The 22,533-nt window shown below is 42.6% G+C and overlaps 1 protein-coding gene across 3 annotated transcripts; it reads right to left on the bottom strand.

Annotated features, from left to right (window-relative positions):
- Positions 1-8,548: 8,548 nt before the first annotated feature.
- Positions 8,549-17,957, bottom strand: LOC143514057 (shaker-related potassium channel tsha2). 3 transcript variants are annotated; one of them, XM_077004822.1, is made up of 3 exons: positions 14,205-17,957; positions 9,324-13,321; positions 8,549-9,196 (listed from the first exon to the last, which is right to left on the bottom strand). In XM_077004822.1, the coding sequence occupies exon 1, from the start codon at positions 17,439-17,441 to the stop codon at positions 16,008-16,010; it is 1,434 nt and encodes a 477-aa protein (XP_076860937.1). In that variant the 5' UTR covers positions 17,442-17,957; the 3' UTR covers positions 8,549-9,196; positions 9,324-13,321; positions 14,205-16,007. The 3 variants fall into 3 exon arrangements, with proteins under 3 accessions (XP_076860937.1, XP_076860934.1, XP_076860935.1); XM_077004819.1 differs by having other exon boundaries at positions 9,324-13,356; XM_077004820.1 differs by lacking the exon at positions 9,324-13,321.
- Between the last annotated feature and the right edge of the window lie 4,576 nt (positions 17,958-22,533).

Here is a 22,533-nt window from a genome sequence, read left to right on the forward strand (position 1 = left end):
TGTCATTTCAGGAACTCCTCATACTATTACACATGTGTTGTTGAGCTGGCCGTCATCATCAGACACTAGTGTCAAAGGAGTTTCATATCTACTGATATGTATATTTATTCTGAAAATGTTCAGCGGTCCTAAACTTGAAACTTGCATTACGCTGAACGAGTATACTTCATACTCAGCTACACTTTCAGCTATCAAGATTAACCAAGCGTGCTGCTCTATGACCAGCTGACACTCTTTACTGCTTCATCATCTCAGGCAGTCCTCTGTCTACCATAACAGGCCCCTTGATATGGCACGCGCAGCTGTGTGGTGTTTGGAAGTTTTGCCCCAACCATATGCACATCTCAGACTGAGCAAAGTGTTGTCATGCTACTGGCATGTGCCCGTGTGCCCGGGCCGTCACCATGCCCGTGTGCCCGTCAGCCGTGCTTATGTCCCCTGTTGTTCTCGGGACGCTCTGGTGGAGTGATGGAGCAATGGCGCATGTCATCATGGAGGCTACAGAGACGATGGGGCCTACATGAATGGGGAGGAATGCATTTTTGATTGCATTAACATTTCAGCGGGGTTCTGTTTCACTGTGCTTGGGTCGGATCCGTCCACATTGTAGGGTGTGCTGTCTCAAACCGCTTTAATAATTGATCTGCAAATGGTTTCATTTCGCTTGAGTGAAATGAGTTTGAATAACAAATACTGTAGAGGAGGGTGCAGATCTCTCTCTCTCTCTATGTGTGTGTGTGTGTGTGTGTGTGTCTGTCTGTGAGAGTGAGAGAGAGAAAGAGTGAGTGAAAAAGATAGCGTGTGTGTATGTGTGTGTGTGTGTGTGTGAGTGAGTGAGAGAGAGAGAGAGAGTGAAAGAGGAAGACAAAGTGAGAGAGGGAAAGAGAGCACAGAAATGTCCTGTTAAGTTTGAGAAATATTTCTTAAAAAGAAATGTTACGCAGCTTAAATTGAACTGGGATGATTAGGTGTCATTGCCATAAGTAATCCATCAGGATCACACACACAGAACCATCAGGATCACACACACAGAACCATCAGGATCACACACACACAGATCCATCAGGATCACACACACAGAACCATCAGGATCACACACAGATCCATCAGGATCACACACAGAGTCATCAGGATCACACACAGATCCATCAGGATCACACACAGATCCATCAGGATCACACACAGAGTCATCAGGATCACACACAGATCCATCAGGATCACACACAGATATCTGAAGTCAGCCAAGCCAGACACACATTCTTACTGTCAGTCCAATTCCTTTTATCGCAGGTCACACTCTCACTGTGGACATTAATGTGAGCTGAAGTGTCCTTTCAAAGTGCTTACCTCGCAAAAGACATATGACCTGTGGGAATAGTGGGACAGTTGCCCTAATTACTCAGTCTGAGACAGTATTAGCCCAGTAATCCTGCATTAATCATACATTGTAGCTGGTCCTCATGTGTCTCTGAGATGTAGTGTCAGCTTGAATCACATGGGAAAAGACTCCTTTATACCCCAGACCTGTGTCTTGTTTCTGTTATAAGCTTTTAGAAATGTTAATTTATCATCATTTACATTTTATGGCATTTGGCAGGCGCCCTTATCCAGAGCGACTTACATTTTTATCTCATTTTTTATACAAGTGAGCAATTGAGGGTTAAGGGCCTTGCTCAGGGGCACCTCAGTCATGGCCTCAGGTCTGGGAATTGAACCCACAACCCTCTGGTCACAAGACCAGTTCCCTAACCACCAGTCCATGACTGCCCCCATCACTTGTGATGTGCAATTTGCATCTTCTATATGTAAGTATTCTACTTTCGGGTTGAGGTCAAATTAAACAGCTTGTGGGGTTGTTGTGGAGAAATGAATTGTTGAATCCCATGGTGCATTGGTTCTCCCAAATATAATATGAGGCAAAGAACTGTCAATACAATCAATGTGGGCTGATTCCATAGCACCCATTTAATATAGGCATAGGTGGTACATTCCACATTGCATGAAAATGCCTGTCTTAAATTCATTCATGCCCTCTTCCGATATCACACCGACCCAAGAAGGTAATTTTATAATGGCCTCTGTTCAACTCATTTTCATCTTGCCCTTTTTTGGTACAGATAGATCAGAATTGTGGAGAAGGTGGTTCAAATGGCTGCCGTGTTTCTCCAGCCTTGTTCCGCCTTCGCTTCAGAACTGTGACCTTTTCTCCTGCACATCTGAATTCACAAAGGAAACCCCCGTTCCCCGCTCTGTGCAGCCACACTGTGGGTTCCAGCGAGTGTGTTCAAAAATAGATTTTCTAATCCCCTCCGTGAAAATAGCTGTTCTATAAATAGCAGCTGCAGCAGGGATCTCATCGTGAGGGGATTCCCTAATGGCCCCTCCTGCACGAGATGTTTTCACGTGCGCACCTGCGGCTAGGGACCGACGACTTCTGTGTGCAAAACCGTTCAATCAAAGTCTCGCATACAAACGACACTCGACTCCTTTGTTGAGCTGTAAATGGTGACTGGCCGTTGTACAGGTGATCAGTCATGTTTAGGCCATGGTTTCCTTTGTAGTAAATAAACACGTGTTTTGTATAATCTTATATCATGGTGTAGATGCCTTTTTTCAGCAGAAGAAACTGCAGAGATTTGCATTGCACACGATATGATTAGCTGGCTTCACATATTGACAGTAAAATGGCTTGATTATGAGCTTGGGTGACAACTTGTGTACAGTGTTTTCATTACCTGGAAGTGAGAGTCCTCAGATGAAGTCCAGATGTTTAGTGCACTAGACTGTGTCTGCTCTCCTCACTAAACTGAAAGCACAGACGTGTCACCATAGACGAGTCACCAGACTTTCTCAAAGAGTCTCTATTTGGATGGGCTGTGGTCAGCTGACTTCACAGGATTTCTCTCAGGAAGTCAGCATTATCCTTCTCTAACATGGTCTCTTATGTAATGGACTGCTTTAAGTGAAATCATTACTTTTAAATGAGGATGTGGCACTTCAAAGGCTAACGGCTATCAAGACACATACACACTTTCTCTCTCTCTCTCTTGCTGCCTTCCTCTCCCTGTTTCTTCCCTCTCCATCTCTCTTTTTTCTCTCTTCATCCCCATTTCTCTTTGACATGGCTTTCCTTTCCTGGAGGCCCAGGTGCACGCATTAATTCTCATGCTCAGCTCTAGTTACCCTATGGTTGTTTTATATATTCAAGTGCATTGGTCTTTTAAACTCTGTAACTGGTCTTATAACTGTTTTACAATTATTACCAGACCTATGAATTTAAATGGACTAGCTCTAAATGGCTAGATTATTCATTTCATCTGCAGGTTTTTTTTACAGTAATGTAGACCTCATGATTCAGGTTTGCATCAGCTGAAAGTATGTTAGAATCAATAAAGATGTTATCAGTGGAAGAACTGTTGAACAAAAACTGTTGAATAATTCAGCTTGCTATAGCAACATGCAGTGCAGATGCTGATGTAAGACTAATTCATTATACTTATTGCTGTTGTAGCTCTTAACAGATGTACACAGACTACATCACAAGAATAAAAATAAATGGCAAAACTTTTGTTCACTCATCCATCACACAACACGCCTGAAGAAGACAGAGACACCTCTAATACTCAAACAGATTTTTATTGCGTACATATACCATGTGTGTTTACAGTTCATAGATAAATACATCATTATTAATATAGTATACTCATTGAATAACATTGTTATACTACTAATTTATCAATTGATCTAAAACATTTTACATTTACAACCACACACAATCACCCAGTCATGTTAAGCACACAAGACAGTAGACATCTGTACAAAACAGTAATGTCTCTGCTAAATTTTCACAATGCGAGTGATGGTTGAGAACACGGTGACTACGTCACCAGTGCGGTGACGTAGCCCATCCTGCCTGTCGGATCAAATAGTGCACAGTGTTCACATGCTACACACAAGGCTGCACTGTAAGCCAGCACCTTTGCATTTGCACGTGTATGCACACATGTACACACGTGCACAAACACACAAACAAACACACGTGCACCCAGGATACACTGAACCGAGGTCTGATGAGGTGTAAAGGTTAGTTAGCATTTACTTATGGATTTGTGGCAACTGACAATTTTCTTTTTTCTATTTCATTTTTTAGAAATACACCAAATTGGTTGGTCATACTCTTCTCTCTATTGGTGCCAAGCTCCTAACTCCATAGACAGGTACAAGGCTGCGGCTGAATGAATTGTGAATGGTTGAAGCTTTGAATGCACATGGGCTCTTGTCTCCTGTGCTGTTCCTGCCTGCCTGTCATGCACACATATAAAAAGGATAAAAAGCAACAGGAACCCAGTTGCATGTAACAACTGGACATTGATGTGTTCATCCCGGTTCTTATATCATGGATCTCTTCATTAGGCATTGTGAATTACAGATGGGAACATGGGGGTCCGGTAAATAACATCCAGTAGAAATGTGGGTTACATCGCCTTACATGATTTAACATGAAGTCCTTCTAGAAGACAATCTGGAAAGACTATTTTCAGCACATTCATATACTGTTTACTTCTAGAGGTAATACTAGGTCTACTAGGTAATCAGATTCTTTAGTCACTGTTGTTTTACAAGGTATCGAAGCCTCCACATTCCCTTCATTCCAGAGTATCTACGTCTAAAGAATATTGCCAACAGAACTGCTTTTAGGAACACTATCTGTAATTTACGTATATTAATTGTAGGTATTTGCATCATTCCGACTTTGATAACAATAACAACATGATATTGGTAAGGCACCATTTAAAGGGATATAACAACTAGACAACACTGTAATGTGTGCAGTTTAACCGTTTCCTTGAACAATGCTTTTATGATTTCGTTATGACATGCATTATTGCTCAATCATACAGTACAAAACTTCTAAACTTCTAATGATAATGATGAAACTGTGAATCTTTTGTCTTTAATGCCATTGTCCATAACTGCTTTCAAAAAAACTGGAGCATATAACATATATGGGAATGTATCAGTGTTTCATATTACAGAACATACTTTGAATCTACCACTTGATTTACACAATGGAAAATAATCATTTATTTATAATAAAAAAAATATACACAGCTCTACACTCTATAGTTGCATTGCACATTGTAGGTAAAAGCTGATATTCTCACTAAATCTCTCTGTACATGTCTCATACAGTCAACATCACCATGACATATCTATGGAAGTATAGCACATTGCACAACCCTAAAAAAGCCTCATGGTTTCTTATCTGCAATTTCACATCTTTTAAAAACAGAAGAACATACTATGCAAACCTTCTTGTTATGACCTATATTACATGAATTGAGTATGCTTGATGCTTCAGACAGATTTTGCATGTGTAAAGTCAGTACGAGGTTTGAATCAAAGCCCCTATGCCACCTTGAAGATGTGGCCAGCCTCCTAACGCCTTCCCTTAGCATGTAAGTAGTTAGCTGCTTGCAGCCATTGCCACGTTTGTGTTGCACAGGTGCACCCGACGGTGTGCTGTCTGGGTCAAAGGCATCAGACGCTGGCTTCACTAACAAAACCACCAGGGATGTAATAACAGCAACACTAGTCGTGCTGCATCACAGTTGGCTAATCTCATTTCGCAGTGGTTAAATACACGCAGCCGTTAAGTGTTTAGCAGATTACAAAAGGTTTGAGATGACAGAGTAATATAGTTGAGAATACCTATGAAGATATACTTTGACAAGGTATGTTTGAACTGTATAACTATTAAACCTGTGAAGCATGAAACATTAAACACCTAAAGGCCAAAGCAGGGGCAGCTCTTATGTTCATGTAGGTGGCACGCATGCAAGATTTTACTATTACAATTGAATTAACACAGTAGAACATACCTGCAAGTTTAGCTTAATCATCATGTTTCTTAATCTGCAGAGGAAAACATGTGAAAGATGAAAGTATTTTTAGTTCTCGTTCTGAAGCAGGCTTGAATATTTTATACTGGTTTTACACTGTGCTTTGAATCTAATTGTATATTGTGATTGAAATATTTTGTAAAAATATGATGAGGTGTTGTGTTCTTTTCCAAGTCATACACCAGCACGTCCATTGCATACACATCTCCATACAATAGCTCCTCCTTAAGAGGTATTCTCACAGCATACCAGTGCTGTTCATCTCAGACAACCGCTCTCCTCCCGTGAAAAGATCAGAACGCTGATGTATAAACATTTATTTATCAAAAATAGCTCATGATTGAAAAACAAAGTGGAAAAGGTAACACAAGAAATTATACAGGAAACAAAGCAAATGTCTCCTGCGTCCACCAGGAAGACTTTGAAGTGTAAGTAAGATAAATGTGTGACTTTCAGTGAAAGTGCTCTCACACACATTTCCACTGGTTCTTGTATATTAATGTAATAAGCTGGTGCTGTTATTGGAAGCTAAAGGTAATGAACACGGATGTGCACATGAAAGGAAAGTATTGAGCGTTGGGACATTGGGACACTGCTATATAAACAGTGTTGGGACATTGGGACACAGATAAGGATGTCTGTGATTTATGGTTTCCATTTATGGTTTTCTAAACTATACTGGTGCGTCCATACAGTTGCACAATCAATTCCCTATTGATAAAGTTTAGGTGTTATTATTTGTAGCTGTTTGTAGTGAAGAGTACATAACTGGACAAACTTATGTGCCATTTAGTCACTAAAATGGGCCTGAGCAGACTGACACACACACACACACACACACACACACACACACACACACACACACACACACACATACCAGACCTCAAAGATGGAGAACAAGGACAGGTTTGCCGGGTCAAGCTATTTTGAGGACCGAAACTCAAACCTTCACCCGACACCACAGCAGAGACAACGAGAAGGACTAAAGTGGGTCACAGTGACCCTGTTAGTGACCAGACATCACCCCCACCGGGCCACGACCACCGGGCCACAGTCACCCTGTTAGTGACCAGACATCACCCCCACCGGGCCACGACCACCGGGCCACGACCACCGGGTCACAGTGACCCTGTTAGTGACCAGACATCACCCCCACCGGGCCACGACCACCGGGCCACAGTCACCCTGTTAGTGACCAGACATCACCCCCACCGGGCCACGACCACCAGGCCACGACCACCGGGTCACAGTGACCCTGTTAGTGACCAGACATCACCCCCACCGGGCCACAACCACCGGGCCACCCCCACCGGGCCACGACCACCGGGTCACAGTGACCCTGTTAGTGACCAGACATCACCCCCACCGGGCCACGACCACCGGGCCACCCCCACCGGGCCACGACCACCTGGTCACAGTGACCCTGTTAGTGACCAGACATCACCCCCACCGGGCCACGACCACCGGGCCACCCCCACTGGGCCACGACCACCGGGTCACAGTGACCCTGTTAGTGACCAGACATCACCCCCACCGGGCCACGACCACCGGGCCACCCCCACCGGGCCACGACCACCGGGTCACAGTGACCCTGTTAGTGACCAGACATCACCCCCACCGGGCCACGACCACTGGGCCACCCCCACCGGGCCACGACCACCGGGTCACAGTGACCCTGTTAGTGACCAGACATCACCCCCACCGGGCCACGACCACCGGGCCACCCCCACCGGGCCACGACCACCGGGCCACAGTCACCCTGTTAGTGACCAGACATCACCCCCACCGGGCCACGACCACCGGGCCACCCCCACCGGGCCACGACCACCGGGCCACAGTCACCCTGTTAGTGACCAGACATCACCCCCACAGGGCCACGTTTCTGCTCAGAACCAAGACCACAGGGCCACGCTTCTGCTCAGAACCAAGACCACTGGGCCACGCTTCTGCTCAGAACCAAGATCACAGGGCCACGCTTCAGCTGAGAACCAAGACCACTGGGCCACGCTTCTGCTGCAAGACCACTGGGCCACACTTCTGCTGAGAACCAAGACCACAGGGCAACGTTTCTGCTCAGAACCAAGACCACAGGGCCACGTTTCTGCTCAGAACCAAGATCACAGGGCCACGTTTCTGCTCAGAACCAAGACCACAGGGCCACGTTTCTGCTCAGAACCAAGATCGCAGGGCCACGTTTCTACTGCAAGATCACAGCATTGAGGTAGATAATTTACGCGACGGGCGATAACAGCATTCTTGGATCCAAAGGCTGTTTCAAACCTATGCAAGCAGTTGCAGTTATAAAAGAAACAAAGGAAGAAACACAATGTCAGGAGGCTGCAGATTTTGTCCTGTGTCAACCCTTCAACGAGGAGTGAGAGTCTGAAGCGTTTACTACGACACCATTACAGTTCATCTGTTCTTACAGCTGCACCTCCAACAAGGCCAAAATAATCCATGAGAGAGAATAAAATTATTTAGCAAAAATATTGAAAAAATAATCTGTCAGCAGTTTAACTGATTTCATTTCATATAAAACATGATACCTTAAAAAAATATAAATTTAACAATGATAACTACACCTGTTAAGCAATAGACATACTTTTAAATCTAAATGCGGTCATTGTTCCCATATTACTAGATGGTTTGATTTGAAGCTATTTTGAGACATTGGTTAATAAAGAGTGAAAATTGCTATTCTTTTTTTTTACATGATATCCACCTGCATGCCTTATTTAGAGCATGCAATAATGTTTTGGTATAGCAGATGATATGTAGTGTTCATATATGACATATTCTTGCTGTTAACCTGTGAGAACATTCATGTTTACACACACACACACACACACACACACACACACACACACACACACACACACACACACACACACACACACACACACACACACACACACACACACACACACAGAAACTTGCCTTTATAGCACATTCTTTCCAAAAAGACACCAGGAACATGTTTAGTGTTTCATAAAGCATGTATGTATATGATGTATGATTCAAGTAGATTCTCGTATGAGTCTCAGCACATCTTTAACCCTCTGTCCTTTGAGGCATTGTGTATTTCTGCAAGAAACGTCCTCCAAATGTCACTTGAGGACATGCGTCCTGTCCCAGCCCTGTTGACGTCTTTCATTTCATTGATTTGTTGCTGTTTGAAGTATGAGTCTGCTGTCGGGTCTACCAAGCCCCCGAGTCGATGGACTGGTCAAACACCTGTGCTTCTGGCTGGTTTTCTTTGCTTCAAACCTGTGCCAAGGTTCCATCCTCTGCTCCTGAAACCCAAAAGAAAACAGAGCTCTAGTCCAGTAAAAATGTAGGTCCACAATGTCTGACTTAATCTTAATGAGGATCAATTGCCACTCCGAAAGCAATTACAGGACATCAAGCAGTAACGCTCACCTGTCTAATCACAAGAAGAGATTATTAGCTTGTTAGAGTGCACTTATTCAACCAGTTAATGCAACTGCTGCCCAGATGTTGCATCCGTAGGTGACAAAAGAGATTCGCTAGAATGATCATGTCTAGTTACGGCTCTGTCAGGCTCTCACAACTTTAACATCGCTTATGCTGGTGGATGAGAGTCAGTGCTCTTCTGTGGCATAAGATAAGAAACCAAAATCAAAACACATTTAAGCTTCGATTCTCAGAAAATACAAAGGAGTCTTATTGAATATTACAGATTGGTCAACTGTCATGTTGTCCTCTGGCTACTTGCTGTTTGTTGCAAATCATACAGTCGCTCAATAATTACATGAGAGAATTCTTTATTTTTTCAGAAGTGGAAAATTCCTTAATTATTCAACATTAATATCATGACTATTTGCTATTGTGCATTGTCACAACCATATACATAGTTTTGGGTTTCCTGTTACTGATAAAATTATGTCCACATGAAAAATACCCTTAAACACTCTTTCCCCACACGAGATTCAACATTTTTAAGGGCTTCTGAGAAAATCAACAATATAGCACTCACACAGAACTGTCACACAGCGTTAGCGACCTAGCAGGCTGCAAAATGTTCCCACTGCTTTGGCAAAGAGCAGGAGTGAGACCCCACGTTGCCCTGGTGGGCGTGTCTGGGACTTCGCCTCAGCCAATCACTGCACTGCCACTGCAACCACACTGCCAGTGCTCCACTACGTTTGCTCGTAGACTTGGAAGATGTTTTAATGACAGTATCTCGTCGCTCATTCACTAACACACACACACACACACACACACACACACACACACACACACACACACACACCCACACACACACACACATATAAACACTCAACATATAAACACTAGCAGCATAAAAGCCCCTTTAAATAAAGTTTACTACACACAGTCTCAGACCTATAAGAATCCACAAAATCACTGCTTTTGTGAGAAACAAGTCAAGAAATATAAGGTTGGTATGGAAACAGCTCTTTTTCTGACCGTACCCTTGGTCATTCTTAACAGTATTTGCCTTTCTTGTGATTTCAATACATTTTTATTCACATAAAAAGTTATATTTCTACATTTTCAAACACTGTATATGTATCATTGCTTTAGCAACAAGGTCTCATGGTCACTGTGTTTAACGCTACGAGCTGTAATGCCACAATATGTGTCAACCATTATGTAGCCAATGGCACTGTCAATTCATTACCATGGTAGCAGAAAATAACAAAACAATTCTGGTGTCTGTGGAAACAGCTGACAGCCATGGAGTGTTAAGGGATGAGGGTTTCAAGACATTTGAAACTCACATGATGCTAATTCATCATCTGTAAGTGCCTGAAGTCCCTGGATTACGAGCGACCTGTCGCAGCCACTGCTTGAAATAACATGCCCCTTTGGCAAAGTTAATCTTTCGGTCAAGGAAAGTACAGTTGATGATGGGTGGAGTACAGATGGAGACAAAGGGTGTAGTTAATGCACTGTGAGCGTTCTATCTTTTTGCTTTTTACCCCTCAGAAAACATCATTCAGACTGACATTTTAGTCATGAGTCACTCAGAAACGCCGCGGTCATGTACTAAATTGCCTAATCCTGCAGTTAAATAGTTTTGTGTGAACAGTTTTGTGTGCAGAATATTTTTCCAGCAGGAGAATGTTTATGTTCTTTCATTTGCCAATCATATTACAGTATAAATAAATCACAGTGCTGTCTAAAAGACTGGAGCACAAATGGAAGATAAGAATTTAAAAAGTGATTTGAACCATCAGCACTGAACACCTGTACCAAAGATACTGTAGCTCTTACGTGGAGGGAATAGAGAATATGGCTGTTTGGTCTTAGGGGGCTTTTTAATCTTGGACCTCCAGAGCCACCTGATTCATGGCATATATCCACTCAGGAACACACCCCTGGTAAACCCATGGAGCACCCATGCTCGCTAATCCTGTGGGTCATACATTAGGCCTGTAGAGCACACACACACACACACACCCCACACACACACACCCCCCAGCCTTGAATTTGAATGTTTTCCTTGCTCCAAACACACCTGACTCATCTTATCAGCTGATTTACAGAGCACAGCTTTATTCACTATTCCACTGTTGATGCTTTTTCTTTGCCAAAAATTACTTCTTGAAAGCATTTTTTTTGCATGCATTGCCTGCTTTAAGTCCCCCACCCCAGGGTGTATTAGCATTTTTACATTGATTGAGGAATGAATGAGGAACATAAATCCTGTGCTGTTGGTCTGTGGGTTTGTGTGATTTCCTGCTGTATTGTCCCGCCGGCTCGTTGGCAGTGTCGGGATGCCCTGGCCTCGATAAACCGCCCACAGTTTTGAAATATCCTCTGTTTGTAGACGATCTCTTCAACTGAGGGCTGATTATATCCAAGCAGCTTTAAAAACCTTCCCATACTCACAGGACGTTTCATTTTGACCTCATATAGAAATATAGGGCATCTCAAAAGTAAGGAAACAACTGCATTAAATGAAATAAGCGTCAATACTGTCCTTTTCACCCACTACTGAAGTTTCACTAAAAAAACATCTGGATAAATGTTAGCATAACCAACAACAAATTTGTCATAAAAATGAACAACATTCTGTATCTTACCAAAGTATATTCATTTCATATCTGTGTTCCCTGAGTTTTGAAACAGTGTCTGCATTTGTTTTGGTGCAAGTGTCTGGATTTTTAATAGATGCTTCTAAAAACTCAACTTGGGGTGTACAACAACTACAGTTCAGCTAAATTGAACAAATAAACATTGTATATTGTACATTGCAGTACTGACATTACTGGTTTGACACTACTGACACTAAGTGTTAAAGAAACCTCTTTAAAATATTTACACCTTCTGATTTGAACAATTCAATTGTTAGTGTTTTAGCTGCACAATATGACATTGGCGTTCTAGCAGCCTAGATGTCCCGCTGGGCTGAGTGCACTGAAGAAACTGTTGAATGCGTTTATGATGGCACGTGTATATTGTATTTATTATATAAAATATCTTTGATGTCACAATTTGATTGATGAAATGTGATTAACAGAAATAGTTCTCAGGTTAACAGAGTGGCACTGGAAATATCGCATTTGCTTGAAGAAGGTTTGACATGGTTTAAATTATAGTCAGAATATGTCCCAGTAAGCCTAGAAACACCTGGCATCTAGTCTTTTCTGCATAAAAATGACCACTAAGAGATTTGGCCAAAACAGGACACAGATACACTCTGAAAAGAAAGAGGGCATAGATCATCTTCAGATGAAGATTTTTTTTCTTCTATTCACCTGGTTGCTCTCTTCTGTTTCTGCAGCACTATCATGCACATGCATTTCACTTCATTATTCACCTCCACATCCTGAAATTGCATGCAGTCCAAAATTTTTACATTTTTGAGAAAATCCCAGTTGCCACGTAGCACCGCTCGGACACTGACACAACTGCGATGTAGCTGAGAACGTTATGGACAATCTGTGTACTTGAAGGTCACATTTGAGAACCTTGCTACAACCCAGTAGAAAATACATAGAGCTAGAATTCAACTAATAATGTTTACTAGCAGAGTGTCCTTACATTCTCCTTGATTATCTAGGCCGCTTGGTCACGACAAGGTCACAACATACACGAGCACGCTGGTTCCAACATACCAAAGATGCAGATAGTGGCAAACATCTGGCAGTCCTTAAACTGAAGCCGATTTATTTATTTATTAAAAATAGTATAAATGTGTAGACATCACAATGTTTACCAACATTTGCTTAAAGGTCCATCCACTTCATTTTGACATCTTCAGAGTTACCCCTGGCCCTTGCGTGTAAATCCCTCAGCTGATTCCAACAGCTAAATTTATCTGAGTACATGTGAAGGGTCCGGATCTGCTGCATGTGGAGAAATTGTACCAGCTGGGTGAGATGTACTGGGAGTGTAATCATGCCGAGGGTCCATTATCTCCTTTACTTCTGAACCAGAGCAGAGAGAATGCCAGTTGTATCACCTGGTAACAAGGAACACTGCTGTCCATGGGAAAATGCATTTTTACTGTCTTTCTGACTTCTCACAACTCACAGAGCCAGCCATGCATTCGAACACTGGTTTTTGGTGTGTATCATTAAAACTTCATCACATGTGCTTTGTTCAGTTATCTGTAGATCTGTATAGACTCTATATAGGAAAATTGTTTAGGTTAGCTGGTATTGTAAACATTTCCTACGAGATCTAACCGCTCGACTGTTTTGTGACAATTTTTTTTTGTGTACCGAATTTTCCTTTGTTCGCTTAGTAACAGAAAGTACTACCTCTAGTGGCCATGGTATGTACTGCAGTCACGACGCTGCAGCGGAATTTGAAGAGATTAAGAAATAGCTCACTGGACAATTACAGGGAAAATAAATATAAAATCATTCGTCAGTTCATGCTTCTTTAATAAGCAAAATGCAAGCTTCTGGTATCGTGTGATCCGCTCATAATATACATTTTTTATTTCTAAACCTGCATTTAATTTGGTTTATTTCTAAGGTCAAATGCTATTTAGATTTGTGCCATTTAGTCAGTAGTGAGCGATATCGTTGGGTTGATTGCAATTAAATTTTTTTCTGGTTTGTGTACTGTGATAATAGGACAGACACCTTAAAGGGGGTTTTAAGAAAGGCTCCGCAGTCATGAGATAAACGGGTAAAGCCTGCCATCTAGTGGTTAGATGAAGAACTGTCGCCATGTTTAATTAATAACACGTGGATACAATGCATACATTGTAATTCATACACACAGCGCATACGCACAGACCACCACCCCGAACAACAACAACAACAGCCGAAATGTCTGTGCAAAGAACTTGATCCTCACCTTGTTTCTACGAATCTCTTCCACAGAAAGAGGACGTCGGTTCGTTCAAGGTCGAAACAGTTAATGTGCGCCATAGCCAGAGGTCTGTACACTTATTTCCATTTTCTTTTAGTCGACGTCGGTGATTGGTTGCAGACGCTCCTAATCCAGCCAATAGGATCCCGAGTTTCGGCTCCCCGCGACACAGTTTAGCGGCAGTCACAACAGTCCTACACGTGCTCTGAATCCGCGAGCCCATTTTGATTCCTTTGCAGAACGGAACCGTAGAATCCGGATCGGCTGCAGTTCTGCACGCGAAGGGTTCGTGCACATCCTTCATCACGTGGGATTTAATGTCGTCTGTGTTGTTAAACCCTCACACCCCTCAAACCACCAACACCCCAAGCCTCGATCCACGACCAAAAGTGGTCGATTAAACTCCACCGTGCCATGTCGAAATCTTACACATTGACTACTCACGAAAGAAGCCAGTTTTATTTTGTTACAATTATACATACATTGCAAAAAAAATATTCTTAGGGGTCTCGATGCCGGAGGCCTATTCAATCTAATTCCTTTTGCATTTCTACATTACTTTAGTCGGCGTTATAAATTAGCATATTTAAAAGCGACAGCCACCAACTATTTCTATCTGAAAATAATTTAAGGAACACTTTTCCTTACAAAATTCAAAACAGTCTGGAACGTTGCTATAGAAACAGTTTGTCTGCAAAAGTATTCACACACCTTTCCCATTAGATGGCGCTCTAGGTCTAGAAATGTTGTTATTCAGCACCTAAGTCTAGATTAACGCGCACGTTCTTCCGAGTTTTATCATCTCCTCAAAAACTCGATTCATCAACGTCTGCTAGACCTGCGAGTTGAATACGAGGAAGTCTCAATTATGACAATCAGTTGTTATTTATATATGTTGGTCTTTTGGTTTTCTTACAATAAGATTGACTGGGAATATTTGCTGAAGCAATAATTAAGAATTAAATTAGGCCAAAAAACTGAACCGTAAACTGTAAGTGTACCTCAAGTGAGGAGAGTGGAACAAATTTAGAAATTAAACTTAATTAAAATTTAGACTGAAAGTGGTCAGTTGTTATTGCCTATTATTTTATTGTTTTTGTTAACAGATAACGCATGTTGCAATTTACCGACATAATCAAATAATAAGCTGTTTTCCGGGGACACGCATTTGTAACGACGTTCACACTAGTCACGACCTCAGACGATGGAGCGAGAACGTCTCTCTTTATCACGCCTGACCACACTTGACCATTACAGCCATGCAAAATCATTGACCACATAAAATAAAGGGGTAGGTCGGCTCTCTGAGTGACCTTTGTAATTGCAATGCCCGTATCAAAATAAAAGAATAACGTTTTAGACATATTGGTCCTATTATATAGCTTTGCTCCGAATAGGCAAACCATATGTAAACTTCTAATCTCACAAACACCGAGACTAACAGCCCAATAAATTATATATTACTAAGAGCATACGAGTAAAGTGCTATTTAGCGAGGTTGGGCTTGGTTGTTCAGTATTATTTTCTATGGTTATATTTTGAGATTGGAGACAGTTTCTTTTTACTTCTGCGTTTTGTGACTATAATTGCGAACATGGAAGACAGCTCGGAAATAAACCACTTGACATCTCATTATTCCACTGCTATGATTTTAAAAAATAAATTTCTCCATTTGCCACACGGATGCTGGATATTAGAGCTCGCCATATCTACTCAAGCCAGAGCGCATGATGAGAAAGGTACTCACAGAAACGCGCGTTTCTCTGCCATTAGTGCGCATTTCTACAGTCATACATCAGTAAGCTTCCCTGTGTACGCTTTGTGGGGGCTGCAGTTCGTGTATTTAATCGAATCTGCGTCCCCAGTGTCTAAGTAGTCTGATTTGGAGAGGGACGGTTTGCTGTCGCTCTTTTTAAATTCACCAAACGAGGGTTCCTGCTGGCCACATGTTACATGAGTGTATTGGATCTGTTCTTCGTGATCCGTCTCTCTGTGGTAGAAGTAGTTGAAATTAGACACGATCACGGGCACCGGCAGCGCAATGGTTAGGACGCCAGCGATGGCACATAGAGAACCCACAATTTTGCCTCCGATGGTCACCGGACACATGTCCCCATAACCCACGGTGGTCATGGACACCACTGCCCACCAGAACGCGTCGGGGATACTACTGAACCCCGAATCGGGATCGTCAGTCTCCGCGAAATACACAGCACTGGAGAACAATATGACTCCGATAAAAAGAAAGAAAATGAGGAGCCCGAGTTCTTGCATGCTCGCTTGTAGAGTCCTCCCCAAGATCTGAAGTCCCTTGGAGTGCCTGGAGAGCTTGAAAATACGGAAAACGCGCACCAGGCGAATGACCCTCAAGATGGCCAGATACGTCGCCTGCTGCCCCTTATCCTGGTACTCGGCGAGCTCCAAACACACGGTAATAAAGTACGGCATCACAGCCACAATGTCTATCGTGTTCATTAAATCTTTGAAGAACACCGTCTTGCTCGGACACGCTAGCAACCTCACCAGGAATTCAAAGGTGAACCAGATAATGCAGAGCGTCTCCACGATGAAGAACGGGTCCGTGAAGGGGCTCGGTTTCTTCTCGCCCGCGGTCCCGTTCAGTGAATGGTACTCCTCCGTTTTCGTATCATCTCTAAACTCTGGTAAAGTCTCCATGCAAAAGATGATGATGGATATCAAAATAACCAGCACAGAGACTATAGCGATTCCTCTGGCGGGTCCGGAGCTGTCGGGGTATTCAAACAAAAGCCACATTTGGCGCTGGAACTCGTTTTCTGGCAGTGGACGTTCTTCCTCTTTTGGAAACCCCTCGTCATCCCTGAAACTTTCAATAGTTTCATGTCCCAATTCATAAAATCTAATTTCATCCAGAAACACGTCCACGGGCACGTTAACGGGTCTCCTCAACCGGCCACCGGACTGGTAGTAATAGAGGATGGAGTCAAAGCTTGGTCGGTTCCTGTCAAAGAAGTATTCGTTCCTCAGTGGATCAAAGAAGCGCATTCTTCTCCTGGGATCCCCGAGCAAGGTGTCGGGGAACTGGGCCAGTGTTTTTAACTGGGTTTCAAAGCGCAGCCCGGATATGTTGATGACTACCCTTTCGCAGCAGTCCCGGTCCGATCTCTCGGGGTCGTAGACATCTTGGGACAGGGCTGCCAGCGCCACAGTCTCGTCGAGGTTCTCCCCGGGCACCACTGTCATCTTTCCCCCCAAAGGGCAACGCTGTTCGCGCCGAGGTCCCGGTTCGTGTCCTCCTCCGGTGCCTCGCCACGTCGGCGCGTATTCGTCCCGCGCTGTCCCGAAGAACCGATAAGGAGCACTTGTGGCACGGCCAGCTCGCTCTCGTGTCGCCTTCTCGTGTCAGACTTGCATCGGCGTGTGTGTGGTTTCCTTCTGCATGTTCCTCACGAGTTCCTCACGAGCGCCGTGCGCTTTTCCCCATGGCCCCCGTGCGCTCGCGGGTCTGGACTGCTGGACTGTCACATCCACGGCGTTTTAAGCAGCGTTGCCCTCCCCAGGCTGACGTGGGTGGACGCTACAGCTGAGGGCAGACACTCGCGCGGAAATATCCCTTATTTTTGGTTTTTATTGTAAACGCTAACCCAAATTTAGGCGTCTAACGATTGGAGTATCGACTTTGCCTGGTTGACTGATGCACTTCAGGTTTATATGCGAAAATAAATGTGAAACCCAGTGACTGCCTCCAACAATGTCAGAAGTTCTCTTAATACATTAGCATACATAAACGCGCACACCGAGAGTTCCAGCTTACCTTTCGCACAGGTCTCAGAGAGACATCCCATTTAAGATGATTGTGTTCCTGTTTATTTTAAGAACTATTTCACCAAGCGATAGTGTCATATTTACAGCCCCCTCAGTCTTCTGGAGTTTATTGCACATTGTAACTTTAGGTTACATGGCAGCATATGTGTAAGGGTCTGCCCACTGTTCTTTGACAGTTTGCAAAATAAATTAATTAATAAATCGGACTGAGCAATAGAAACAATAATTTCTAAAAAAAAAAAAAAACAATGTGCGTAAGACGGGTGATTCTGGTGAAACCACGAACCTGTAGAGCTTTATCATAATAGCAGCGAAAGTGAAAAACACTAAGCTCAGTTAGTTTGCTTCACTGAAATATCCAAGTCAAAGGGAGAAACACTGGTGCACGGGACACACTTAGTCGCGCGCCAAGTAGAAAAGAATGACGTAAAGACCCAAAATAGCGCTTTTTCTCCGCGAGCTTTCTTTTCCCATGGAATACCTCAGGCAGCAGCTGCAAAAAAGGAGACATTAAATAAAAATATCTCTTTAGGTTGCCTATGCACAGGGCATTCTGTCTCGTTCAAGACAAAATGTGAAAGTTTTAGTCACATTTGACTCTGGGAAGGAGAGGCGCGTTATGCGTTATGTATTTGCACAGAAATTATACAGTTTATATAAAGTTATTACTGTGAACGCAAAATCATCACTAAGTCTGAAGACAAACAGGTCTCACAACACCCTCAGCACCCCGCGCCCCCTCTTTAATCTCCAGCATACAACATATAACTGTGGCTGAATGTGACTTTCTTATAAAATCCCACATGGCTCCATTTCTGTAACTCGGAAAAGTCAATAAAGAGAAACTGTAAATTATCCTGGATATATATATATATATATATATATATATATATATATATATATATATATATATATATATATATATATATATATATATATATATATATAAATGTGATATGAGGATGATAAAGCTTGTGCTCATTGACTCCACATATTTGCTGTATTTCTCCTCTCACAAATAAACAAAAAAGATTCGTTCATGCATGGTCAATGGGGCAGTCATGGCCTGGTGGTAGGGAACTGGTCTTGTGACCGGAGGGTCGTGGGTTCGATTCCCAGACCTGAGGCCATGACTGAGGTGCCCTTGAGCAAGGCACCTAACCCCAACTGCTCCCCGGGCGCCGGGCTAGGGCTGCCCACCGCTCTGGGCACGTGTGATCCACAGCCCCCTAGTAATCACTAGTGTGTGTGTGTGTGTGTGTGTGTGTGTGTTCTGACTGCACAGATGGGTTAAAAGCGGAGGACAAATTTCGATTGCGGTGTAAAAATCACAATTGACAAAAATACAGCACAATATTACTGGACAATGTAAATGTTAGTATGCATTATGTGGCAAATCTGAATATTCAAAGTGTCTTAATATTTTTAAAAACAGCATGGTGGTGCCGGAGACTTCTTTGTTTTTTGGCAATGTTAAAGCGCCTTTTATCCATGTTCTCAAGCCATTATATTATTGTATTATATTTTTGTGCATCTTAAATGCTGCCAGACCACTTCTTGAAAGCTCCGTCCCAGTGCGAGCTGAATCATCCTGTGTGTGGAACATCTGATGGACACTCAGATGTTTTCATATCAAGTTAGCTTTGTCTGTCAAGGGCTGTGTAACATGCAGACACACTGGGAGCACTACTAGATGCAAGCTCTTACAGACGCTCGCATGCACACACACACACACACGAACGTGCGCTTACCTAGCAATTAAAATAGCTATATAAATAAGCTTTGTATTCCTCTTAATTACACTGTCAAAACAACTTCATGTCCATGGTAATGTCCATTTCTGCTTATGTTTTCCATAATCCAACAGCAACTCTAGTCCATTTATTAGTCACCATCTTCTGCATTTACACAGCTGAAATTATTTAAAAAATTTGTGCAGACTAACAAATATTTTTTGTTTATTTAAGATGAATAATTCATAACAGAAACATCCATAAACAGAAAAATACATAATCTGGGTTGATCAAAATCCACTTAACTACCATTAATAGATCGTTAATAGCTTTGATGGATTTGCTAGGTTGGCATATTGATAAAATACATAATTACTGGCAGAATGCTACTAAGATGAAGATCAATACTTTTGTTTGTGATATGACATTTATCAAAGAGAAAAATAAGAACATAGATGTGTGAGAAGATCACGAATTCTGTCAGCACTAATTTAGATGACATTCTAGACAATAAGCAACAGTTATTTGTATCTACGTCCAACAGAAGAGGAAGAGAAGTTTATCCACTAATATCATCTTAGCCTAAAGTGGATAATAAACTATTTAAAATGGCAGTTGGTAGGAGATTGATATTTAACATTAATGTGGTACTTGTGCAAAGTAAATGTCATATGAGGGCTACAGTTGGCCTTAAAACTGAATAATGGTTTACAACTCTTCTATAAAACTGATGCAGAACTAATGATGAACAGAACTAATGTTTCATTCACACATGTAAAAAACTTTGTACATGAAAACACTATTTTATGATTGGGTAATAAATAAATAAAATAAGGTTTGATTGGCCTTCATGTTATCATCAGACTACCACCCCCATCATCATTTATCGTGCAGCTGCCTATAGTGCAATTAAAGCTTCCCCCCCCCAAAAAATTAATAGGAGATGTTATATGGGACAGCTATTTGGGGAATAGTGAAAATGCACCAAAATAAAAATGCATGCATGAATGAGACACGGGGACAGAGACACACAAAGAGGGGAAATTGGAGGAATCAGATAGTGATGTTTAACTCGTTTAGCTCACTTTTGATCACCGTGAAATGCATGGCAAGTCAGTCAGTGACTCAACAATTATAACACCTAGGACTCCAGATAAAGTCTGGGTAAAGCTTTGGTATAATGTTTTGAGGCAAACTACCAAAATATTGTAAGCATGTGTAGCCTTTCAGGGTCTACTGGGTCATTATCTTGTTTATATGTGTTTGCAAATAAGAGGATATCAGACAAATAGATTAACGAAAATATATGTATCTGTGTTTGAGGTGGTACTCATACACTTGTAAGCAAGCAGTGCCAAAAAACTGTGCTATACGTAATATGGCAGTGGCTTCTTCAAAAACAAAAACAAACAAACAAGCGGCAGTCTTACGGCAGTAAACTTTGCCCTTCTGTGAGGAAATGCGTTCAGAAGCTTTGAGTTTGCTAGAGCATAAGCATCTCTCATCAGTCTCTTCTGGTGTGTAACTAACTATTCGTGTTTTGTATCAGCAGGCTGTTCCTGCCCAGGGCATCCACACGTAGGTGGAGTTCAATCCCAAACAGTAAATGATACGGGGGGGGGGGGGGTAACCTGGGAGATCATGCAATGTTCTGTTGAAGCATTCATAATGATCATTGCCCATGGAATGGTGTGGGGGAGTTTGCGTTTTCTTTACACCATACCTATTGCAAAGCTCATACATGACTTTCAAAGTTACGGCCCTGATCGAGACATTCCCACAACCATCACTGACAGGTCCAAGCACCGTGAATTCAACAGCAATAACTTGGGAGGGTTGGTGTGTTGCCCCCAGACCACCGATATCACACACATCAGCTTCAAGGGCCCAGATCTGCATGACCTTGCTGCTTTGACATCCTGCAGTGAACAGTTCTGGGTCAAGAGCTCTGCCCCGTTAATCGGACCACATATTGCCACAATCCGACAAATTCTGCGTCTTCTGAATTCGGCTGTGTCTCCCGTTGAAATCGCTGCCTAGAGAGTGACGGCCACTGTGTTACTCTGGTCTTGACGATACTGCACATCAAAATCAAATGGACAACTGTGCAGTCCATCTCTGTCCAATCACCCCAAACCTGCCTGTTTTAAAATGGCATTAAGGGTTATCAGTGATTCCAGTGAATTTCGAACCTATAGCAAGTAACTGGAGAACTTTTAAGCTGCTGCACATTTGTGTGCAAGCAGGTAATCAATATGCATTTTTTGCATTCCTCAATCATCTGCATGCATGTGCGATTACTCACTTCACATCTTCTTCTCACTAGTAGAGAACAGCTCCAAGCCCACTGCCACTTGCTTCAATCTCCACTAGGCCATGTAAAAACAGCATAGCCTAAAATAGGAGCACTAGTTAACTTCTCCTTAAGCAAGTCAAATGCAGTCTGACATTCCTCTGTGCACACTTGTCTTAGCAGTTGATTGGTTTTACTGGGGCTTCCTACGCTTAGGCATAGATTTACTACACCATGCAGTTGGCCAGAGTCCTTAGCCAACAATTTTCTTATCTGGGCTTGTTGTTCATCCTACCGCCAATGCCCAGTTTGCCCTACCGGCAATGCCCATCCTACCGCCAATGCTACAATCAACTGCAAATTATACATACTATTCTCTTTCCCTGCCTCAAGGGTAACTTGTTCAACTTCAGCTGAACTTCATTTTCACTACACACTACTGATCATTATCTGTGAACTTTACTTTCGAGCGAATGTCCAGTCA

The sequence above is a fragment of the Brachyhypopomus gauderio genome, chromosome 5 (genome assembly GCF_052324685.1).
Source record: "Brachyhypopomus gauderio isolate BG-103 chromosome 5, BGAUD_0.2, whole genome shotgun sequence".
Lineage (NCBI taxonomy): Eukaryota > Metazoa > Chordata > Actinopteri > Gymnotiformes > Hypopomidae > Brachyhypopomus > Brachyhypopomus gauderio.

Bases quoted from the DNA above. Each gene is read 5' to 3' on its own strand.
- LOC143514057 (XM_077004820.1), bottom strand. From the start codon at position 17,441: ATGACAGTGGTGCCCGGGGAGAACCTCGACGAGACTGTGGCGCTGGCA.